We start from the raw sequence: 23,100 nt of genomic DNA, 5'->3' as shown, positions 1-23,100 counted from the left end.
GCTCCCAGAACTCAGGGAAACACTTTACTTAGAAACACTTCACTTACATTTTTCAGTTTATCGTAAAGGATGCAACTCAGGAACAGCCAGATGAAAGAGATGTGTGGGAGCAGGTCTGAGGCGGGGAGTGTGGTTTCCATGCCCTCTCCAGGCACGCTACCCTCTCAGAACCGTAAAGTCTCCAACAATCCAGAAACTCATCAAATATTGTTGTTCAGGATATAGAACTTAATATTAAGTACCCCATTCTCCTTTCCAGAGGTCAGTAAGAAGAGTTCAAAATTCCAGCCCTCTAATCACTTGGTCATTCTAGTCACCAGCCCCCTCCTGAGGCTATGCTCCATAGGGGCTCCACTTCAGGCCACTTCATTGGCATAAAATCTGGTGTAGTCAAAAGGGCCCTTTAATGAATGACAACATTCCTATCACTTGGAAATTTCAAGCATTTTAGGAGGCTTGTGCCAAGAACCTGGGACAAAGACGAAATACACTTCTTATACCACAATAGGTCTAGCATTTAAAAAAAGTTAACTAGTTTGCACATAGATGCTTGGCAAATAGTTGATTGGTTATATAATTCCATCAAGGTGTGCAAATAAACACGTATTATAGCATCTGTCATACTGGCATGTAAACTAGTATTGGCCCTATACCTGCTGTGTAAGTTTGAGTCATGTCATGTTGATTTTTCTTAGCAGTAGTGTTTATCTCAGCTCAGCTTATCCCAGCTGTTTCCATTCCTGTCCACTATTCCTGTCTACTGTCTGTTACCTATAATAGCACATTTTGGAGATAATTTCTCTCCTTCCAGTTCTCTTCAAAGCCAGGGCTATTAAAAAAACAAACAAACAAACAAACAAAAAACCTTTTTACTGTCAACTAGATAATGTTAAGACTCTTCCAAGTGGTTATAATTATTTAAAATATATGAAATCATTGCATGTTCCCCTTAGAACTTGGGGAATGTCTAATCCAGAAGTTTCAGAACTATTTTTTAGAAAGCAGCTATACCTTTAATTGGAGAAATCTTGTATAAAGCTGCATGTCCTGGGGGTTCTTGCATAAGCAAACCAAAACCCAGTTCAATGAAAACAGTGACATGAAACTTAAGTCTAACTAGAGACATTACCAATTACAAATCACCAACTAACCTTTAACTTGGGACCTTCTTTTGGATCATGCTCAAATAAGACAAATGCCTAACTAGCTCTGCCTAATCAAGTAATTGCTTTCTGAGTTCAGCCTGTAAAAACTCTCTGCTCTGAAGCTGAACTCTGAACCTCTTCTGGTTATTAGTGTTGTCAGATTCATGAGTTGCCCTTTGCCCAATAAACTCTGCTAAATTTAATTTGCTTAAAGTTTTTAACACCCAGTATCTAAAAACAAATAACAAAGTGCTTTGTTTAAGACGGGAATGAGGCTTGGGGTGGTGGCTCATTCCTGTGATCCCAGCACTTTGGGAGGCCAAAGTGGCAGATCACTTGAGGCCAGGAGTTTGAGACCAGCCTGGCCAACATGGTGAAACCCTGTCTCTACTAAAAATGCAAAAATTAGCTGGGCGTGGTGGTGCGTGCCTGTAGTCCCAGCTACTCGGGAGTCTGAGGCAGGAGAATGGCTTGCACCTGGGAGGCGGAGGTTGCTGTGAGCTGAGATCATGCTTAGGTGACAGAGTTAGACTCTCTCAAAGGAAGGAGATGTATTGTATGTGTAGTTAGAAATCTCTGAGCTCTTTCACTCTTACCTTGAGGCATCTCAGAGGAACTTTTTGCTTATTTTGTTCTTTCCTATTTACAAAGGAGGGATTTGTTCCCTGTAGTAGTTAATTGACTTGCTAGGTATACCCTAGGTAGTAGAGTTGCAGACTTTCAATTCATTATCCTCTCAGTCAAGGATTTTTTTCTGTTATACCAAGCTGCTTCTAATGGAGTTACTGTTTTCTTGAAAGTTACAATGACCTACATACGTATTTTAAAATTAGTATTGCTTTTTTTGGTAGAGATAGCAATTAAATTGCTTCTTGGTTTCCATTAACATTGAAGAAAAATTACAGATTTTAAATAGTTGAATTAACTAAATATTTGTATGTTGAAAATATATTTAATATATAATAGCAAATTTTTAGCTTTAAAAATCATCTACATTTGTAGGATATGCTTATTTATATGAACATGTTAAAAATATGCTTTAAAATCAGAATTGTTACTCCTGGGCCTATTGATAGTTGTGGTTATCTTGATAGAGTAGAGTGTTGTCATTTGTCACATTGACAAGGTACTGGTCCTGGAGATAAACCAATATCCAGTCTGTTTAAAAGTGAGAAACAAAGTTCTTTATTAGAAAATTTGTTTAGTATTAAAGCAGGTTGGAGATTTGCTTATATACCCTTTCATTAATCTTTTAGTGAGTATAACTCTGCCACTCTAAAATTATTCAAGGTATGTTTAGTTAAAGGCATCTTTTAAAAAATCAGACACCTTTTATTAAAAAATAAAAACCTATAGGTGGCACAAAACAGATACTGGTATAGGTTAGTTTTAATATGTTACTGGAAAAAAGTCTAATTTCCAGTAACATTTATAAGCTCACATTTGGCAATGTCAGTGAGACAAACTGAGAATACAATTTAAATCACTATGTACAGTAAGTGAGATCTTTGGGCATGAAAATAAAATTAAAGTCACATGAAAACTTTATAATAGTAATCCTCAAAAAGACACTTCTTTTTATTCTGTGAATATTATTTGTATGTAAAAGTAATATATTCGTCCATAGTAAAAAAGGATAGCATTTGCCTTAGCGCATTTTCAAATGCCAAGTTTTTTCCAAGTTATGTTGTTACTTTTTGTACATTATGTTGTCTTCATCTGTGTTTTTACTTAGGATTGGAAGGCTCTTACTTGTATTATTTGACTCATTTTTCTTCCCTACTTTGTGTTTCTATTCTGGATTGGGAAGTCCTTCAGGATGAGAGGCTATATTTTGTATACATGCACAGTGATGCCCTGAGCCATAGTGGAGACTGGTGCAAAAGGAAGAGTCAGTGATTCTGATGCGATCTCTCTTAAAATGTTGATACTTGGTTCATGGGTTTTTGTGTGTGTGGTTTTTTTTTTTTTCCATTGTTATTGCATTGGTTTTGTTTTAAATAGAGTTTTTTTGACACCATCTTTAACGTTGCACATGTCTTACCTTGTCCTGGGCAGGTTTCCCAGTATATTGTAGAGAGCTTTATGTATTGCAGACTCTCAATACATGTTTTGTTGGGTATATTATTTCATTCTCCATGAAAGCAGTGATCAAGTTTTTATTCTTTTTCAGGTATCTTACAGCCATATAGATATCAAAGTGGGAGGTTAAAAAAATTATTTTCCCTGTGGTTGGAATGAATAGAATCAGAAAAGAAAATTTTGAAAGAAGAAAGTGTTACTGGCTTAGAAGTATTTTTCTTTATCTTACCCCACTAAATATAGAGTGTAGAGAGATTGAAAACTGTAATTCAGTGGAGAAATTAAATAGAAAAGATTTAAAGAAATTAAATGGATAATTCTTATTGGCTTGCTTTGTCAGTTATTCAGAACATTGTATAAACTTAAAATACTACACCTACTTAACCTCTATTTTAATGGAGTTTGAGAATAATCTCTTAAAAATCATTTAGTGAACTATCTGCAGTATGTTGTGAATCTTGGTTTAAGAATGCTGTATATTCCCTTTCTTCTAATGTGGATATGTAATTTTTACTGAGATATTTTAACATTGGCTATAGCATTTTTATAAGGAACTAAGCATTTGCCTGTTCAAAGATTATATGCCAAGCAGAATTTGCTTTTGTGAAACTTTTAAATTCCTTTTTGTTGAAAATATTCAGATTGGTTGTCTTCTAAATTTATGGCTCAAACAAATTAGTTTTAGAATTTCCCACATAATTTGAATGGCTAGAGTAAGCTAAATAGCTTTTCCTCCCCCAGTAAAGTACTCTTAACTTTGTATTGTTAAGTATCAGTGGTAGATGGTTTATCAGAGGCAAGAGAGCACATATTGTTCTAAGAATTTCTTTCCAAGTATTTTATGATTTATCCTTTTATTTATATTTACACATTTGTGAAAAATATCCAAAACATATCAGTTTTCACAGATGTTATTGGAGCTGCACAAACTCACTTTTTCTCTGTTTTTATGTAAAGAAACAATTGTATTTTAGTGCTATGTTATATTGGGGAAATTGACTATATATAGCAGATTTTGTATTGAATAGAAAATACAGCATGTAAGCTTTGAATGGATATAATATTCTTTGAAACTGGCATTAAAATTTTTATATACATTAAATTCGATATACATAAATTTTTATATAAAATATTTTAAAAGGGATATTGACATTTTTAGGCCTATTCAGGCAGATTTAGTTTTTATCAGCACTGCTCCGTTTCTTCTTCATCTAATGGTAGCTCGGAGCATGAAGGAGTTTTAGGAAAGGTAATATCTGAGAGTAACAGAAAAATAATATCCAGAGGTTCCTTCCTTTAGGACCTTAGAGTTTATTTGAGGAATAGAACAGTGCATGTGATGAAGGCTTTAAAGCAGAGTGCTAGAGCTGAGGGTTATACTAGAATAATAGAAAAATTGGTCAGAGAGAATGAGTTGATGACGAGGGAAGAGAGTTCTATCTGAAGGTGAATTTCAGTTACTAAGTTGTTACTTGTTTCTAATATTACAGCTTTTTTTTTTAGCTTGAGAATGTATAAAATAGGTATATCTCTTTGAACATGCTTTTTTCCTAAAGAATATAGACTTTAGAATAAAGTAAACTTAATTATGTCAGTAATTAGTATTTCTCAAACGACACAAAAACACTACTATAAAATATGGAAATATTGTCTGTACCTCTTTTTTCATTTCTTGCCTGTGTGTGATTTTCTTTTTAACAGGAAATCAAACCCCAAAGCCATTATAACCATGGATATGGTGAACCTCTTGGACGGAAAACTCATATTGATGATTACAGCACATGGGACATAGTCAAGGCTACACAGTAAGGTTTTCGTTGTAGTTGTTTCCTTTGACATGTGTATTTCAAGTGAAATATGAATCTGAATAACAGTCATATTACCATGGGAAAACATCAATATCTCAATTAAACAATTAGTTTATCAGCCAGGTGCAGTGGCTCACATCTATAATCCTAGCACTTTGGGAGGCCAAGGCAGGTGGATCACCTGAGGTCAGGGGTTCGAGACCAGCCCGACCAACATGGTGAAACCCTGTCTGCACTAAAATACAAAAATTAGCTGGGCGTGGTGGTGGATGCCTGTAATCCCAGCTACTTGGGAGGCTGAGGCAGGAGAATCGCTTAAACCTGGGAGGCAGAGGTTGCAGTGAGTCAAGATTGTGCCACTGTACTCCAGCTTAGGCAACAAGAGCGAAACTCCGTCTCATAAAAACAAAAATGAGTTTATTTCTCATTGGTTAATTGAATATGTCTATTTGCTTTTGGTACTTGCTTATCTTTCCAGAAGTATATTATTAGGGCTTAAGAATATTAAGGTTAGTTAATGGTGAATTGGAAAACATTGTTAGAATTAAAGCACTTTAAATGGAAAATATTAGTGTGTGTACAATATTCTCTCCCCCACCAACCAGGTACACAGATTAGATATAAAACGTAGTTAGTGTCATATTTACTTATTTATTTAACCTGTGCTGAGGGAAATATCACAAAGTTTTCTAAAATGTTATTGTCAAAATACCAGATTATCAGTCTTTGAGACAGGCCAAGGAAAAGGATAAATCTGACTTACTATAATGTAAATTATATGGAAGTTGAAATAACGGTTATTTTTATCTGCAAAGAGGAGACTATTTAGTTCATAGATTCTTCAGCTTTAAGAATTGTTTGAAATTGAACAGATGTGAAAGCTCATGCCTGTAATTCTAACACTTTGGGGGGCCAATGTGGGAAGACTGCTTGAGGTCAGGAGTTTGAGACCAGCTTGGGCAACAGAATGAGACCCTGTCTCTACAACAACAACAAAAAAGTTGGACATTGTATCAGTCCATTCTCTCACTGCTACAAAGAAATACCTGAAACTGGGTAATTTATGAAGAAAAGAGGTTTAATTGGCTCATGGTTCTGCAGGCTATATAGGAAGCATAGTGGCTTCTGCTTCTGAGGAGGCCTCAGGAAACTTACAGTCATAGCGGGAGGTGAAGCTCAAAGCAGGCACGTCTTACATGGCTGGAGCAGGAGGAAGAGAGAGTAGGGAGGAGGTGTCACACAGTTCCAAACAACCAGATCTCATGAGAACTCTATCACGATAACAATACCAAAGGGATGGTGCTAAACCATTCATGAAGGATCCACCTCATGATCCAATTACCTCCCATCAGGCCCCGCCTCCAATATTGGGGATTACAATTGAACATAAGATTTGGGTGGGGACACAGACCCAAACCATATCAGGCATGATGGCACACTTCTGTGTTCCCAGCTACTCGGAAGGCTGAGGTGTGAGGACCACTTGTGCCTGGGAGGTCAAGGCTACAGTGAGATACGGTCATGCCAGTACACTCCAGCCTGGGCAACAGAGTGAGACCCTATCTCCAAAAAAACAAACAAAAAAGGAATTGTCTGAAGTTTATTGCATCTCAAAGAATTAATAGTCATATTTACTTAGGGTGTGTATTTTTCTTGGTCTTTCTGATCATCTGCATATTTACTTCAAGAAGAAAGCATGAAGTGGTATCTGTTATGCCAGTAGGTTACCTAAGTAAAATAATATTTTTTATTTTGTGAAATTATGAAATAACTCTTTCCTAATATAAAGACTTGGTGTGCTTTTGGTCCCTTAATATTTATTTTGTAGAGTGCTGGCAACCTTAACACTACTCATTGCAAACCAAATCTCAGAGTAATGTGACCTTTATTATAACTTGCTGAGGAGGTGTGAATTACTTAACATTCTTACCTGGGCTCCATGAAGAGCTTCAGGCTTCCTTGAATGCCTTGGATTATATACAGAATTTTGTGTGTTGGAGCATGTTTCTGGGTAGAGTCTGTGACTTTCATTGTATTTTCAAAGGAGTCTGTGATCCCCAAAAAGATTAAAAATGATTGATCTGAACAGTTTGATTTTAAGGTGATCTCATCCTTTGCATGGGCTTTGAGTGCAACAACATAGAGAAATTCCATGACATCTGTAAAGATTGAGATTCTGTTTTCTTTTGTAGGTTTGTTTGCTTTTAGCTTTAAATAGGCTATCTGAATACAGGTTGAGTATCCCTTCTTCAAAATGCTTGGAATCAGAAGTGTTTTGGATTTTTGATTTTCTTGGATTTTGGAATATTTGCATATACATAATTAGATATTTTTGGGATGGGCCCTAGGTCTAAACATGTTTATTATGTTACTTATACACCTATACACAATAGCCTGAAGGTACTTTTATACAATGTTTTTTATGTTTTATGCACCTGTCACATGAGGTCATGTGTAGTATCTTCCATCTGTTGTATCTATCATGTGCTCAAAAAGTTTAGAATTTTGGAATATTTCATGTTTTTGATTTTTGAATTAGAGATACCCAACCTGTACATGCATTTATTAGAATGACACATGTAGCCTTGTTTTTTCTGCACATAAAGCAACAACAAAAAGTAGACATAACCCTAAAATTTGTGTCTTTAGAATGTAGTTTGTTTTGTTCGTAGTCTTCTGTTTTCCACTTGATATTTGCTTGGGAATTGTTAATTATTTACAGTGGAAAGAAGAGGCACAGTACTAAATTTTGATATGTAAGTTCAGTTCACTTTTATAAATACTTGAGTCCAGGCTGGGCATGGTTTTCTTAAGTTCTGTGTTTCCTTACTTATGTCTGGTTGCTGTTTCCATTATTGAGAGCTGGGGTATTAAAGTCTGTAGCTCTTATTGTGGAACTGTTTCTGTCTCCAGTTCTGTCAATTTTTGCTTCAAATATTTTGATGATGTTACTAGGTTAAATGTTCAATGCTTTTAATTTATAATTGTTGTATCTTCTTGCTGTATTGAACCTTTTATTAATGTATGTCTTTGTCTTTTGTAACCATTCTTGATTTAAAGTTTATTTTGTCTGATACTAGTGTAGTCACTTTTGCTCTCCCCTGGTTACTATTTGCATGGACTTTCTTTTTTCATCCTTTCATTTCCAACTAATTTGCCTTTGGATCTAAAGTGTGTCTGTTGTAGACAGCGTGTAGTTGGGTCTTTTTTTTCCCCTATCTAGTCTGCCAAACTGTCTTTGAATTGGAGAGTTTAATCCGTTTACATTTAAAGTAATTACTAGTAAAGAGGGACTTCTGTCATTTTGCTATTTGTTTTCTATATGCCATATAGCTTTTTTTCTGTCTCATTTCCTGCATTACTGTATTTTTCTGTGTTTAGTTCAATTTTTGTAGGGAAGTGTTTAAATCTCTTTCTCATTCTTTTTGTGTATATCCTATAGCTACTTTTCTTTGCACTTACTATGGATATTACACTTATCCTAAAGTTATAACACTAATTTGAATTTATATTATTGAATTTATACATTCATTCCAATAACCTAATAAATTGTGCTCCTTTACAGCCTCATCTATACATCTATACACATTTTTAGTTGTTGATGTCACAGAACTACATATGTATATACTGTATTTCCAACAGACATAAAGTAGTAATTAGTTTAAATGTGTCAGTCTCTAAAATTATATAGAAACAATATGTGGACATACAGACCAAAATTGCAATAATACTGGTGTTTAATTTTTTAAATTAATGTATTAGTTTCTTAAATCATATAGAAAACGAAAAAGTAGAGTTGCAAATTATTGTTACATCATGCTAGGTTTTCTAATTGCCCAGGTATTGACTTTTATTGAGATCTTCATTTTTTCATATGGCTTTGAGTTACTGTCTAGTGTCTCTTAATTTCACTCAGCAGCACTCCTTTGATAATTTCTTGCATGGCAGGTCCTGTGGTAACAGATTCCCTCAGCCATTATTTGGGAATGTCTTAATTTCTTCATCACTTTTGAAAGACAGTTTTGCTGGATATAGGATTTTTGGTTGGCATTGGTTTTCTTTTAGCACTTTGAGTATGTTAGCCTGCTAGCTTCTGGCCTCCAAAGTTTCTGATGAGAAATCTGCTGATAACTTATTTAAGATTCTTGTATGTGACCAGTTGCTTCTCTCTCGTTCCTTTCAAGGTTCTCTCTTTGTTTTTGTCTTTGAAAAGTTTGACTATCATGTCTCAGTGTGGGTGTCTTGGCGTTCCTTTTACTTTGACTTCATTGATGTTTATATTCAAATTTAGGAAGTTTTCAGCTCTTATTTTTTCAAATATTCCCTCTGCCCCTTTTTCTCTCTCTTTTTCTGGAACTTCCACAATGTGTGTGTTCTACTTGATGGTGTCCCACAGGTCCCTTAGACTGTGTTCACGTTCCTTTGGTCTTTTTTCTTTCTGCTCTTCACACTTGATAGTAATTGCTATTGCTCTGTCTTCATAGTTACTGACTCTTTCTTCTGTTTTTGAAGACATTTCTTGTCTCATTTCTGTCTTAGAATCTATATAGTGACTTCAGTTATTGTACATTTTAGTTCTAGAATTGCTTGAGCGCAGGAGTTCAAGACCAGCCTGAGCAACATGGTGAAACCCCATCTCTACTAAAAATACAAAGAAAAAAAGCTGAGCATAGTGGTGTGCACCTGTGGTCCCAGCTACTTGGGAGGCTGAGGTGGGAGGATTGCTTGAGCCCTGGGGGTGGAGGGTGCAGGGAGCTATGATTGCGCCACTGCACTCCAGCCTCAGTGACAGAGTGAGACCCTGTCTCAAAAAAGAAAAAAAAATTACGTGAACTATTTGCTATAAAATAGGCTTTGCCTTAAATGATTTTGCTCAGAGTCTGTCATTGCTCTCTCCCACATTGTGGAGGTCAGATCCCAGAGTAATCCCCTTATTCTCTGTAGGGAATATGAACCACCCCCTCTTGTCTCTCTAGGTAGGGGGCAGAGTTCAGTAAACCCATGAGAGAATTCTCAACTTGTACCCATCTTAAATGTCACTGGTGAGGCCATGGTAATTACTCAGCTCTCCATATACCTGGGCGGATGTCTGGTAGTATTGTAGGAAAAGCAGCCTCCATAACCGGTTACCTTCCAATTGGACCGGGACTTGTGTTTTAGCCCAATTGGCCATTCCCTTCACCCTGGCATTCCGCAAGATATCCAAAAATGTACATGACCACCGAAACTGGAGAGATTTGACAAATTCTTTTAATCCCAATATATATGTTGACTTAATAGGAGTCTCTAGGGGGTGCCTAATGAATTTAAGGCCCCAAACCAAATAGCTGCTGGGTTTGAATCAGCACTTTTCTGGTGGTCACCTATTAATAAGAATATGAATTGGATTAACTGTATCTATTATAATCAACAGATTCATCAGCTATACTCAGGACACCCTCAAAGGGGTGACTAGCTAGTTAGATGCCACCAGCCAAAAGGCTTGGAAAAACAGACTTGCACTAGACATGATACTAGCAGAAAAAAGGGGCATATGTGTTATGCTGGGTGGGAAATGTACTTTCAATCCCAACAATACTGCCCAGATGGGATCATCACAAAAGCTTTACAGAGTTTGACAACTCTAGCCAACGAACTGGCAGAGAGTGCTGGAATTGATGACCCATTTATGGTTTGGCTAGAAGGTTGGTTTGGAAAATGGAAAGGCATAGTAGCTTCAATCCTTACATCTCTCATAATTGTGGCAGGAGTCTTAGCAGTGGGATGTTGTATTATCCCTTGTGTGAGGGGACTAGCACAGAGATTAATTGAAACAGCTGTTAATAAACGAATGCCCATGACTTACCAGCAAAATAACCTGCTACTATTAAAAACCAGACTCGCCCTCCTGTGAGGAAGATAGTAAATGACTTCTAGAGTGATTCAAGGACCAGAAGGGTTTAAATGAAAATGAGACCAAAGAAGGTAAATAGAAAAGAGAAGGGAGTCTGTGAGAAAACATCTTAAATGGTCCATTTTCAAGGTATGATAAATATAAGCATTGACAGGCAGCCTGTGAATGTAGTAAACTGCGTGGCTCATGTACCTAGAAGATCACAATAAGTGATTAGAATGTAGAGGAGGGGTTAGCCCATAAAAGGGAAGCAAGTTTCATTATTGGGAAATCATACTGAAATGTGGAAGAAGACTAGAGTATAACCTTATAAGGGGGACAATAAAACTTGGGCAACATCTGGGAAGATTGTAACTGGATAGTGCTCAACCAGTGAGGAACTGGGGAAGGGACTTGTATGCTAGGAGATGCTGTAGCTGCCCTGGGTGTGCCTTCCTACCAGCCACCTGATCTTGTAAGACAGCTATTAAAAGTCACACTTTTGCCATTCTTCGTGCCTCTGGAATCTATTCTTTGGGTTTGGATGGGTGAGCTGTTTCTCACACTGGGGCTTATATAACATCCTTTCTTGATATTCTTCTAAATCATTTGTATGCATCTTATTACTGATTTTTGTATATTTGTTATTTTTTAGCGTGTGTGTATTTTTTTTACTATTTGCCTTGAGAGTTTGGCGGGATAAGTGGTTTAAAGAAAAATAAGCAACTGATTGAGATTATATTTCTGGTGTACTTTTCTCTTCCATATAGTGAGATTTTTACATTCTTATAAGTGAGACATTTTAGAACTATAAAATGGATTAGTGAAACCTTTTGGAATATTGACTTTTAAAAGTAGTATTCCATGTTGAGAAATACATTTTAATTTCCTAGTATCAAAATAGGAATGAATTTTCTTTTCAGTGTTATTTTTAGCTTTACATTTCTCATTAAATAATAGCAACACCATATTTTCTTTCTTTTCAAGATACGGAATATATGAACGCTGTCGAGAATTGGTGGAAGCAGGTTATGATGTACGGCAACCGGACAAAGAAAATGTTACACTCCTCCATTGGGCTGCCATCAATAACAGAATAGATTTAGTCAAGTATGTATTTTTAATTATTAGAACTTGACTTTTATTGTTATAAAATTAATGGAAGTAATTGTTTTAAAAATTAATACTTTCTAAAATTCATGGCTTTTCGAATATAGATTCCGTGCACCTTGTTTTTCTAAAAAAAAATACTGCTTTTAACTTATACTGAATGCTTATATTAGCCAAATTGTGTAATGAGTACTTTTCCATGTATATTTTCTTTGGTTTTTAATTCTTAATATAACCCTATATGAAATATAACAACTGTTACTGTCCTACTGATGGGGAAACTGAAACACAGGCAGTTTAAATGTGCTACCCAGTGACTCACAGCTAATAAAAGTTGGAGTTGGTGAGACCTGAACTCAGGCAGTCTGACCTGATGTTCACATTCTGAATGTGGATTCTGTGGAGAAAACAGCAAAAGGAAGGAATGTTGAAATGATAATAGGTAATAATAATCTGATTTAACTGTTCACACCAGCATAAGTGATGAATACTTTGCACACTAAGTATAAAATGATGATTTTTTTCCATTACTGTTAATGTTTGTTTAGTATTAATAAGCAGTAGTTAGATAATCGAGTCAGGATGATAGAAAATCTTAGTAAGTCTTGTTTAGTAGTCTTTGACACTTTGGACATAAAATATTTACAGAAAGCTATGTGAATTTTTTGTTTTTGTTTTTGAAATGAGTTCTCACTCTGTCACCCGGGTTAGAGTGTAGTGGTGCAATCTTTGCATACTGCAACCTTGCCTCCCAGGCTCAAGTGATCCCCCCATCTCATACTCCTGAGTAGCTTGAACCACAGGCAAATACTACCACACCTGATTAATTTTTTATATTTTTAGTAGATACTGGGTTTTGCCATGTTGCCCAGGCTGGTCTCAAACTCCTGAGATCAGGCAATTCAACTACACCCTGACCTCCCAAAGTGCTGGAATTATAGGCATGAGCCTCCATGGCCAGCCAGCATGAATCTAAAATGAACTAAATGAAGTGCTTGCAGATGTTCAGTTAAGTGCTGCCCACAGAGTATAGAGACAAATCAGATATTAATACCAGGTAAAAGAATTCACCCTTGGAGTCCTAAGCAAAGATTAAGCAAGTAGTAACTACAGGATTGAACTCCATGAATTCATTTTCTTCCAGAGAGCATATTTCCATTTTCTTTGTTTCTTCTTTTCTTTCTTGTATCTCTTTCTCTGTATGTTTACTATAGGTCTCCTGATTCTATTCTGTTTTTGTCTGAAAATGTTTTTATTTCATCTTAGTTTGTGAAGGAGATTTTCACATGGCATAGAAATTAAGTTGGCAGGTTTTTTTGGTTGCTGTTTGTTTGTAGAAAGTGATTTATTTAAAGAGAGAGAGAAACAGGAGAAGGAGAGAGAAAGAAACAGCTAACTCTCACACTGAATGAGAGAATCCAGAAAGATGGAATCCAGGAGAGGAAAGCAGCTTCCACACTGAGTGGAAGGGAATAGAGAGATTGATGGAGTTTAGGAGGCGAAGACAGGCTTCCATGAGAGAGTGTGGAAGGGGAGGTTGGCAGATTTTATTTGATTTATTTTTGTTTTTTACCCATTGAAAAGATCATTTCACTGTTTTCCAGCTTCTTTCACTATTGATAAATCAGTCTAAGTATTGCACTTTTGAAGGCTTTGTTTTCCTTTTTTCTGGCTGCTTTTATGATTTTTCTCTTTGTTTCTAATTTTCTGCAGTTTCCCAATGATATATCTAGGTGTGGATTTATTTTTGTTTACCCTGAATGAGACTGCAAGAAATTCTAGATTCTGTGGATTGATGTTTTCATCAGTTTTGGAAAAACTCAGCCATTGTTTCTTCAAATATTGCTTCTGCCCCATTCTCTTTTTCCTTTCCTTCTGGACCTCTACTTAAATGTATGTTAGACCTTTTCATTCTATAACTTGTGTTTCTTAACCCTCTCTTCTGTATGTTCTACTCTTTTGTCTGTCTCACCTGGAGAATGTCTTCCAGCCCGTCTTCCAATTCACTTACTCTTTATGTGTAATCTGTGTTTAAATTTATTCATTGTGTTCATTTTTAAAGTTTTATTTTTCAGTTGTAGAATTTTGTTTTTTTTGACAAACTTGTAAGTTGCTGAAATTTTCAATTTTGTCCTATGTACTTGAACATAGTAAATATAGTTATAATCTGTGTCTGAGAAAATAGCATCTGGAGTTTCTGTGGGTCTGTTTCTGTTATCTTGTTCCTTCATGTGCCCGATTATCCTTGCATATCTACTAGATATTTGTTTGAAAAATTATTTGTTGAATAATTTGAGGTCTAAATTAACGAAGATTTCCATTTGTTTCAGACAGGCCCAGCTTTATTTAATTTCAAGGCTTTTGATTTTCTGGATCATGCAGGTGGCTGAAGACCATGCTAGAGCCAGGTTTACTTTTGGTTCTTCCTTAGTCCTATGCTACAGCTTTTTGGGGTCTCACTTCTTATTTCGCTTTTGTGGATTTTGCTTTCTTCCTGGCCGACACTTCTGAATCAGCAAACTGTTTCTAGGGAAAATGGTATCCAAGCATTTTTCTAACTTCTTTGGGTTTTAGCCTATTCCTACATCTTGGCCAGGTAAATGCTTTTAATTTTCTTAGGCTTTGCATTTTAGGAAGTGATTTTTTAAAAAATATATTTTATTGAGCTTTTTAAGTGTTTTTAATGTAAAGATTGGTCAAAATTATCTAGCCTTCCACAGTCTGTACTTTTTAAAGTTAGTATTATTTTAGTCAAAATAGTACATAAACAATTTGAAAAATCAAGGAGTACTTAATGGCTTGCAATGAGAAATATCAATCTTTTATATCCCATGGTGCTGTGCCCCATAATTAACTATTTTCAGTACTTTAGCTGTTTCTTTCCATATTTATGCCTGTATTCTATGTTGTTTATATTGCTATTTTTATGAAGTTACTTTCTTTTGCACATAGAATAGCAAACACTTTTCTAGTTTTTCATTTAATTTATATGTCTTCAAGATTTGTCATATCAGGACAAATAGAGCTGCATAATTCAGTCTAACTATCTGTATAATATTGAGTTATATGGAGATGTCTGAACTTTTGTAGTGATTTCCTTATTGATGGACATTTAAATTGTTGATTCTTTTTTCTCTATTTCTTGGTGTTTTTGCTCCTATAAACAATGCTATAATTGGTATGTTGTTCACATATTATTTTGCATATGTCCACTTACATCTGTAGAATTCTTAAGAGTATGTAAGAAAAATAGGAATTTTAAATTTTAATAATGCCAACTTTTGTTCTGTTATTTCTTGATTTATTAGTTTTTAACATTATATTTTGTTCTTATATTTTGGGCTTACTAGATGACCTAGAGCACCTTGCAGCTAATACTTTTTCTTCTGTCTAGTATAGTTTTAGTTAAATCACTATGCAATGTTTAAATTGTTATAAGCATGCAAACATTATGCATTATTAAGGCCAAAAGAGTCCTATAGTTGTCTGTTCTTTCCTGTAGAACTTCTGATTTTGTCTGATGTAACAATTGCTTTCATTTTTAAAACTTTACTACATCGATACTGTCACTAATTCTTATACTCTTACACAGTATTAACTTCTTAGTATGCAAACAGTATCAGGTAAGAAGGGTTGAGATCATTTCTAGATCTCCCCACCTTCCTGCCTCAGCCCAAACTGCTCTTTAGGGCCTACATACAACTGTTGTCTTGATACTTTCCTTTGACATCATCCTGGGAAGTTCCTTTGCTCCACTATTTGTCTCTAGTTCTTGGATCTTAGGTTTTTGTCTTGGTTTGTTCCTTGGTTTAATATGATACACTTTCTGATAGCTTTCTGAGACAGTGCTTTGGAGGTAAATGTTTCGAAGTTAATACCTCTTCCTCCTTCACACCTTATTGGTTGTTTGGTTACATCTAGACTTCTAGATTAAAATAGTTTCTTCAGAATTTTGAAGCATTACTCTTTTTTTTGTTTGCTTTGTGTGTGTGTGTGTGTGTGTGTGTGTGTGTGTGTGTGTGTTTAACTTTTAAGTCCAGGGGTACATGTGCAGGTTTGTTACATAGGTAAACTTGCGTCATGCTGGTTTGTTATATAGATTATTTCATCACCCAGGTATTAAGCCTATAAAGTGTTAAGTAGAGATGTGTGATCTCATTGTGATCAAAAAAATTATATTTGTCTTGTTTTTAAAAATAAGTAAGGACGTCTGAAATGAAAAATGCAAACAAAAATCTTGGTGCTATCTGCCTTATAAATTGTTCCAAGCCCTTATATACTAGTGAGGTTACAAAACAAAGCCAGTAAATTGTAGATTAGGTTAATAATCATGGTATCAATGTGTATATTATATCTTCAGGCATAAGATAATAAGTTACTTTTCTAAAATAATGTGAAGTGTCTTTCATAATGGTTATGTTATGTCGTGATGTGCTCAATGAACTTACTGCAAGCAGAGCAATTGGTTCACTTTTATAATGAGAAAATACAAAGTTATCGTAATTTAGAAGGGAGAAGACTTTCACTCTAGCCTGGATTAAGTTTATATTCTTAGTCTTTTCTTTTTTGTTTTTTTTTTTTGGAGACGGAGTCTCACTCTGTCACCCAGGCTGGAGTGCAATGGCGCGATCTCGGCTCACTGCAACCTTCGCCTCCCAGGTTCAAGCGATTCTCCTGCCTCAGCCTCCTGAGTAGCTGGGATTACAGGCACATGCCACTCTGCCCAGCTAATTTTTGTATTTTTTTTAGTAGAGACGGGGTTTTAACATCTTGGCCAGGCTGGTCTCGAACTCCTGACCTTGTGATTCACCAGCCTCGGCCTCCCAAAGTGCTGGGATTACAGGTGTGAGCCACCATGCCCGGCCTATTCTTAGTCTTTTCAAATGAAAGTCTTTAATAATTTCTCAGCTTTTACCCTAATACAATAAATAGAAATGATTAGCTCAGGCCCCTGTCTTTAGCAGTTAAGGTTCATAATTAATAACAGTTAATAATAATTGTATCTGATTTCAGTTTGATTCCAGGTCAAGGCTTTATTAAAGAATATAGGGCTTATTGGAAAATAGGGAGCTTATAATTTTCTGAGAACACATTATGTGTGTGGTTTATTTTTCTTTCTTGGGAACACTTAAGATTTTTTTTTAAATTTTTTCTTTAGAGACAGGGTCTCGCTCTGTTGCCCAGGCTGGAATGCAGTGGCATGATCTCGGCTCACTGCAACCCCTGCCTCCCAGGTTCAAGCGATTCTCTTGCCTCAGCCTCCCGAGTAGCTGGGACTACGGGTGCCCACCACTACGCTCAGCTAATTTTTGTATTTTTAGTACAGACAGGGTTTCACCATGTTGGCCAGACTGGTCTCAAACTGCTGACCTCAAATGATCTGTCTGCCTTGGCTCTCCAAAGTGCTGGGATTACAAGCGTGAGCCACCGTGCCTGGCTGATTTTTTTTCTTTATTCCTGACTTCGTGAAAGTTTACTGTGCATTAATTTTTTTTTTCCCCAAATTCAGTTCATAGACATTGAGTATTCATTGGCCACTTTTAATCTGGAAACTTGCCAAATAGTTCAGGGATTATTCTTGTACTTTTCCTTCAAAAGTGCCTTGCCTTCATTTTCTCTGTTCTTTCTTTTAGGAACTATTGTTTTTCAGACGAACGAACCAGATTGATTAACTCATTTCCTTCCAATTTTTCCAAAGACCCTTTAGCTGCCTATAAAGCCATGTACCTTTGGGGAGATTTTCTTAATGTATCTTCTAATTCTACTATTGACTTTCTAGTTTTATCTACCACATTTTTAATTTTCAAGCATTCTTTCTGAATCTCTTTCATTTTTCCATAATATCCATGTTCTTGTATCATGGATATATTCTCTTATTTTTTAGAAGATATTAACTAATTTTTAAAAAGTTTTCTTTACATTTTAGTCTGTTTAGTTTGGGCTTCTTTTGTTTATTTTGGTCTCCTTATATGTTTGAAATTTTCCTCAATTGCCTGGTTATATTTGACCATTCACATTTAGGACCAAGACATAACAAAGTTGGTTGGAAGTCGTGAGACTTAGGGTGGTCTACAATAGGAATCCCCCAAATACCAGTTTCTGGAGCTTTTTGGTTCTGGGCTGTTTGGTTTCTCTTTGAGAAGAGTCTTCTAATCTCTCTCTGGGAAGGGCTGTGTGCCTGTCTGGCTGCTAGCTAACCACCTGAGTAAAGAAAGGAGCCTGGGGTTCTTATTCACCACGTACTCTTTCACTGAATTGCTACATTTTCAATGCAGTGTGTTATTGTTCTCTAATTTAATTCCTGAGTCTCAAACTTTGATGGTGAAGGTGTACTAAACATACCTCTTGGCAAATGCTGAATGGTTGTATGTTATCAACATGGGACTGACACTGAAGTCAGAAATTGCTATCATATAATGTTTAGGGACACAAGAATGAATCTGAACTTTAAGAGTTTGAATTTTGACTACAATTCTATTAAAAATTTGAGTAGCAACATCTTAAGATTTAACATTATAGTGTACAAAGAAAATGTTCTAGCATTGTCAGCTGCATGTTTGTTTCCATGTCAGTAAAACACTTATTTGTGATGCCAAGCAACTACTCACTTTCAGTGGGAATAAATGCTGGAAAACACAATTTTTGTGGAGCGTATTTATATTGACTTTCAACCACGTTGTTTCTGTTTATAGCCCAGGTACTTACTACTTTCTTTGGAGGCAACAATTGTGTCTAATTCCTTTGCCTATTCAGTTTTTGTAATATTCTTGCTTACTTTTCATCAGTGGCCCCTCTAGAGATGTTTGAGCTTTAGCTATTTGATTTTTATCTTTCAAATATTTGTTGGTATTAGTTGTTCATTGATAGTCTCTTCTGAAAACCTAGGATCATTAGTACCTGCCAGAACATTGTTTGATAATAACCTTCTTAACAATATATTGAACAAAGAGGCTTAAGATGAAAATTAAGAGTTGTGCAATCTCAGAAATTTGCAGTTTGGAGCTAGGGTCTTATAACTATAAGAAATAACATGTTATAAAAATACACTACTGCGAAGTTTACAATGAAAAGGTAATAGAAGTTATTCTTTTTTTATTATACAGAAAAGTTCCCTCTCCTTGTGAAAAAAAAAAAAAAAGTTGTGCTTTAGAATCAGTTTGGAAATTGCTCATTGACATAGACCTAGTGATGATTTAAATTGTGCCACATGTCAGTAAAAATGAATCTCAGGAACAATTAACTATAGAGAAGGGAATGAAATTGCTTCTCTTTGGGGTCTGGCCTATACATTCTCAAAGAACATTTTCAGCATTGTATAATGTTTACCAAGTATCTTAGAAACTGATTCAGGAAAAATTAAATGTTTGAGTTAGTAATAGTTTAATACTCTGGAAATATTTTGTTAGGTTACTTTGAACCATTTTGCATGAAAGAGTGGAATTGGGCCCTTCATTGCATAATGCTTTAAAAGCACCAATTTAACAAATACTTACTTGCAGCCAAAATTTCTGAATTAAGCATGTAAGCATGAATAATCACAGGTTTAAAGCTATGTACATTAAGAATAAATGCATTAGTGATCTAGAGCAATAATCACTTAGAACAGTTTAAGAGAATACATATGTCAAGTATTCGATGTCATATGCCTTAGAATCATTTACATTCAGGATTTACTGCATTATTCACAAAGAAAGCATTGTAATAAGCAGCTAGATCTTGTTCACTTCAGAAGTTATCAAGATGTTATGACTGCAGGGTGCAGTCGCTAACTCCTGTAATCCCAGCACTTTGGGAGGCCAAGGCAGGAGGATCGTTTGAGTCCAGGAGTTTGAGACCTGTCTGGGCAACATAGTGAGATGCTCGCGTGCATCCTCTCTCTCTCTCTCTCTCTCTCTCACTTTCTGTCTCAAAAAAAAGTATAATGTTAATATTAAGCTTACTAAGCTAATATTAAAGTCATTTCTTTTTAAAGCAACATGGCTTTAAAGGTATAACAAATAAGACATAATAAAGAACCTTTATGTTATATGTATATTACTTGATTTAATCTACAGTAATCAAGGAAAGTAAGGCTTAAAAAGGTGAGCTACCCAAGGTAGACCATGTCTTGCCTATATTCTACAACTATTCTAATTTCAAGATTCTATATGCCGCTATTTAGATCTTTGTGGTTCTTTGACTACCTTCTTTTTTACATGATTTTTTTGGCATTTGTATTCTTTTTTCGTAACTTAAAATTATTTTTCTTTTCTTCATTATTCTAGAACAAAAGAAAATGATGCATTTGATTAAAAAATTATGCTAAATATGTTTTTTAAACAATTGCAAAAGATTATTTTCAGAGGTTCAAACTAGCATGAGATCTGAAATGGAAAATATGTATTTACTTATTTTTCACATAATTTGTTGAAAATGCAAGTTATTTAAATTATTATAAATTTTGTCTTATAGATACTATATTTCGAAAGGTGCTATTGTGGATCAACTTGGAGGAGACCTGAATTCAACTCCATTGCACTGGGCTACAAGGTTTAATTTGCTTCTGGATTTTTTTTTTTTCCCTTTTCTTTCTTTATGAGTATTCAAATAAACAACTTTAAAAAAATGATATAGTAAAATGAATGGGAGAACTTATTATGCCATTGGTTAATATCATTAATATGCTAAGGTTTTATTGTGAAATATTACCCATAAAGAAGCAAAAGCTTATTGTCCAAAGTTTCCCTGGCCACGCTGATATTAATTCAGTTAGTTATAAGATTGGGTTAACTTTGGATTTCTAAATGTAGTATTTTTGCAGCCTACATATATTTACAACGAAAGAATTAGCTCATTTCTTGGGATGATTAAGATAATATTAGAATGGAGATAATAGAAGATAGTAATTATTTACTATATATTTAAATAATTTATGAGTACCTCCATACATGTTCAGGCTGTTAATCCAGTTAAGGCTTTTAAGAACCAAAAAATCCTAAATGTGTTTTGACATGTATCTATTTTAAAATAACCTTTAAAAATACATATGTAATTTTCCCACCATTAACTTACTTAAAAAAGCTCTTTCCAAAGGATCCTGTTTGAAATAACTTTATATATCTAAGTGTGTATTCTTTTGTGTTTTAGACAAGGCCATCTATCCATGGTTGTACAACTAATGAAATATGGTGCAGATCCTTCATTAATTGATGGGGAAGGATGTAGCTGTATTCATCTGGCTGCTCAGTTTGGACATACCTCAATTGTTGCTTATCTCATAGCAAAAGGACAGGTAAAAAAAAATCTCAGTAGTGTGGATTTTAATCAGATGTTCTTCATAGTTTAAAATACCTAATATTATTGGTGTTGCATGTGTAACAACATGGTGATATTTAAATAGTACTTGTGGTGGATGAAGAACATAAATATAGTTCGTTTGATATGGGGATATTTAATGCACCTAACATAAAAGTCAGCATGAAAATCATGAACCAGATAATGATTGCGTTTTTTATTTCCAAGAGTAAGGGAAATAAAGCTCAAAAATTAAGAGAGAAAATTTAAGTATTTATTTTTTCCTTTATTTTTTTGAATATATCATCTGAATACATCTAAACTTTTTTGAACATAATTATTGGTTATTTTCCATATTAAATATCTCTTGAGAAGGATACATTCTTTAAGATCAGTTTCTGTTGTATAAGATAATGCCGCTTCTTGTCAGAAAAACATCTTATTTTAAGTGATTGTTCCAGATTTTTCTTGATCAGTGACCATAATCACATTAAATGTTACCAGTTTATATAATCATGTTTTTGTATAAATGTATTTTGTTAAAAGTAATGTCACCCAGTTTTTCTTTGATGTGTTTTTTCTGGTTATATTTGAACGTTAGTTTTATAATGTTCAAATTATAAAACTAATGTTTTATAGTAAGGATCTCATCACAAGAATAACTAAGATAGATGTATTTAATTTGTTGCTATCAAAATATATTTATTGTTATTTTAATTTAAAATTCTCTGTAGATTTAGAATGTGAATACTGTTTTGTTTAATGAAGGCTTTACAGTATTTGGTAGTCTCAGCAATGGCAGTTGTGTTATGCATTATAGTTTAGGAAAAGAGGCATAGACTGATTAAGTTAATTGCTGGAAGGGGAGGGAGATTATTATCTATTATGTGTTTAAAAACTACCCCAAAATCTAATGGCTTAAGAACAATACTGTACAATACCAACCAATTATTACATTTCATACTTTTGTGGGCTTGGCAAGATGGTTTTTCTCCTTGGCTCGTGAAATGGCTGGTGGGTGTAGTCATCTGGGGTCTTGACTGAGCTGGAAGATTGGCTCACGTATCTTGTGCCTTGATAGGAATAGCTACAAACTGTGCTTAACTGGGAAGCTGGGGCAGCTAGGCCTCTTTCTTTCTCCACATAGTGTCAGAACTTCTACTTTTCCATACCAGTCCATGTGGTCTTACCATGGTCTTTTTTCTCTAGGAGAACTAGACTTCTTACATATTGGCTCAGGGCTCCTAAAAGAACAAAAGTAGAAGCTGCTCTGCCCTTTTAAGTCTTAGGTCTTGAACTGACACAACATTTCTTCTCCGTTCTATCAGTTAAAGTCAGTTAACCAGGCTATAATCACGGTGGGAAGGGACAACACAAGGGTGTGAATACCAGGAGGCCAGGTTTATGGGGGAGCCATCTCTGGAGAGCAACTGCTATAGGGGTTTATTCTTGTTCTGCAGTTTTTCTAGAACAAAGGTTGAAGCAGTAAATAAATTGTGCTGTATTACATCACAAGGTCTTCAGTGGCCTTCCATATTGCAGATATAGATCTACACTACCCATTCACTTTTTTCCTTTCAGTTTTTAACTGGGAAAGAGAGGTGGTATAAGTTTTTGAGTCTTCATGATCTTTTTTTTAGCTTATTGATTTTGGAGTTTGGATGATTTCACTAATCTTTTAAACCTCTAGTATAGTATATAGGCTGTAAAATTCTCAAAGGGCAGGATTTCTACCTGTCTCAGTGCTTTTGGTACAAAAAAATGCATGATGATGATGATGATAAATGTCTGGGAAATAGTTTTCCATGAG

The 23,100-nt window shown here is 35.1% G+C and overlaps 1 protein-coding gene across 3 annotated transcripts in view; it reads left to right on the top strand.

Annotated features, from left to right (window-relative positions):
* ZDHHC17 (zinc finger DHHC-type palmitoyltransferase 17) overlaps positions 1 to 23,100 on the top strand; it is a 92,323-nt gene that overhangs the window by 27,669 nt on the left and 41,554 nt on the right. For 2 of the 3 annotated variants that reach the window (XM_017530620.2, XM_017530622.2), the window contains exons 2-4: positions 11,895 to 12,017; positions 20,469 to 20,546; positions 21,144 to 21,288. In XM_017530620.2, the coding sequence (XP_017386109.1) occupies positions 11,895 to 12,017; positions 20,469 to 20,546; positions 21,144 to 21,288 (346 nt within the window). Of the gene's footprint in view, positions 1 to 4,928; positions 5,033 to 11,894; positions 12,018 to 20,468; positions 20,547 to 21,143; positions 21,289 to 23,100 lie in introns of all 3 variants that reach the window. The other variant, XM_017530621.2, reaches the window with a different exon arrangement.

The sequence above is a fragment of the Cebus imitator genome, unplaced genomic scaffold (genome assembly GCF_001604975.1).
Source record: "Cebus imitator isolate Cc_AM_T3 unplaced genomic scaffold, Cebus_imitator-1.0 Scaffold67, whole genome shotgun sequence".
NCBI classification, from domain to species: domain Eukaryota; kingdom Metazoa; phylum Chordata; class Mammalia; order Primates; family Cebidae; genus Cebus; species Cebus imitator.
This window is presented reverse-complemented; position numbering and strand designations above follow the sequence as displayed.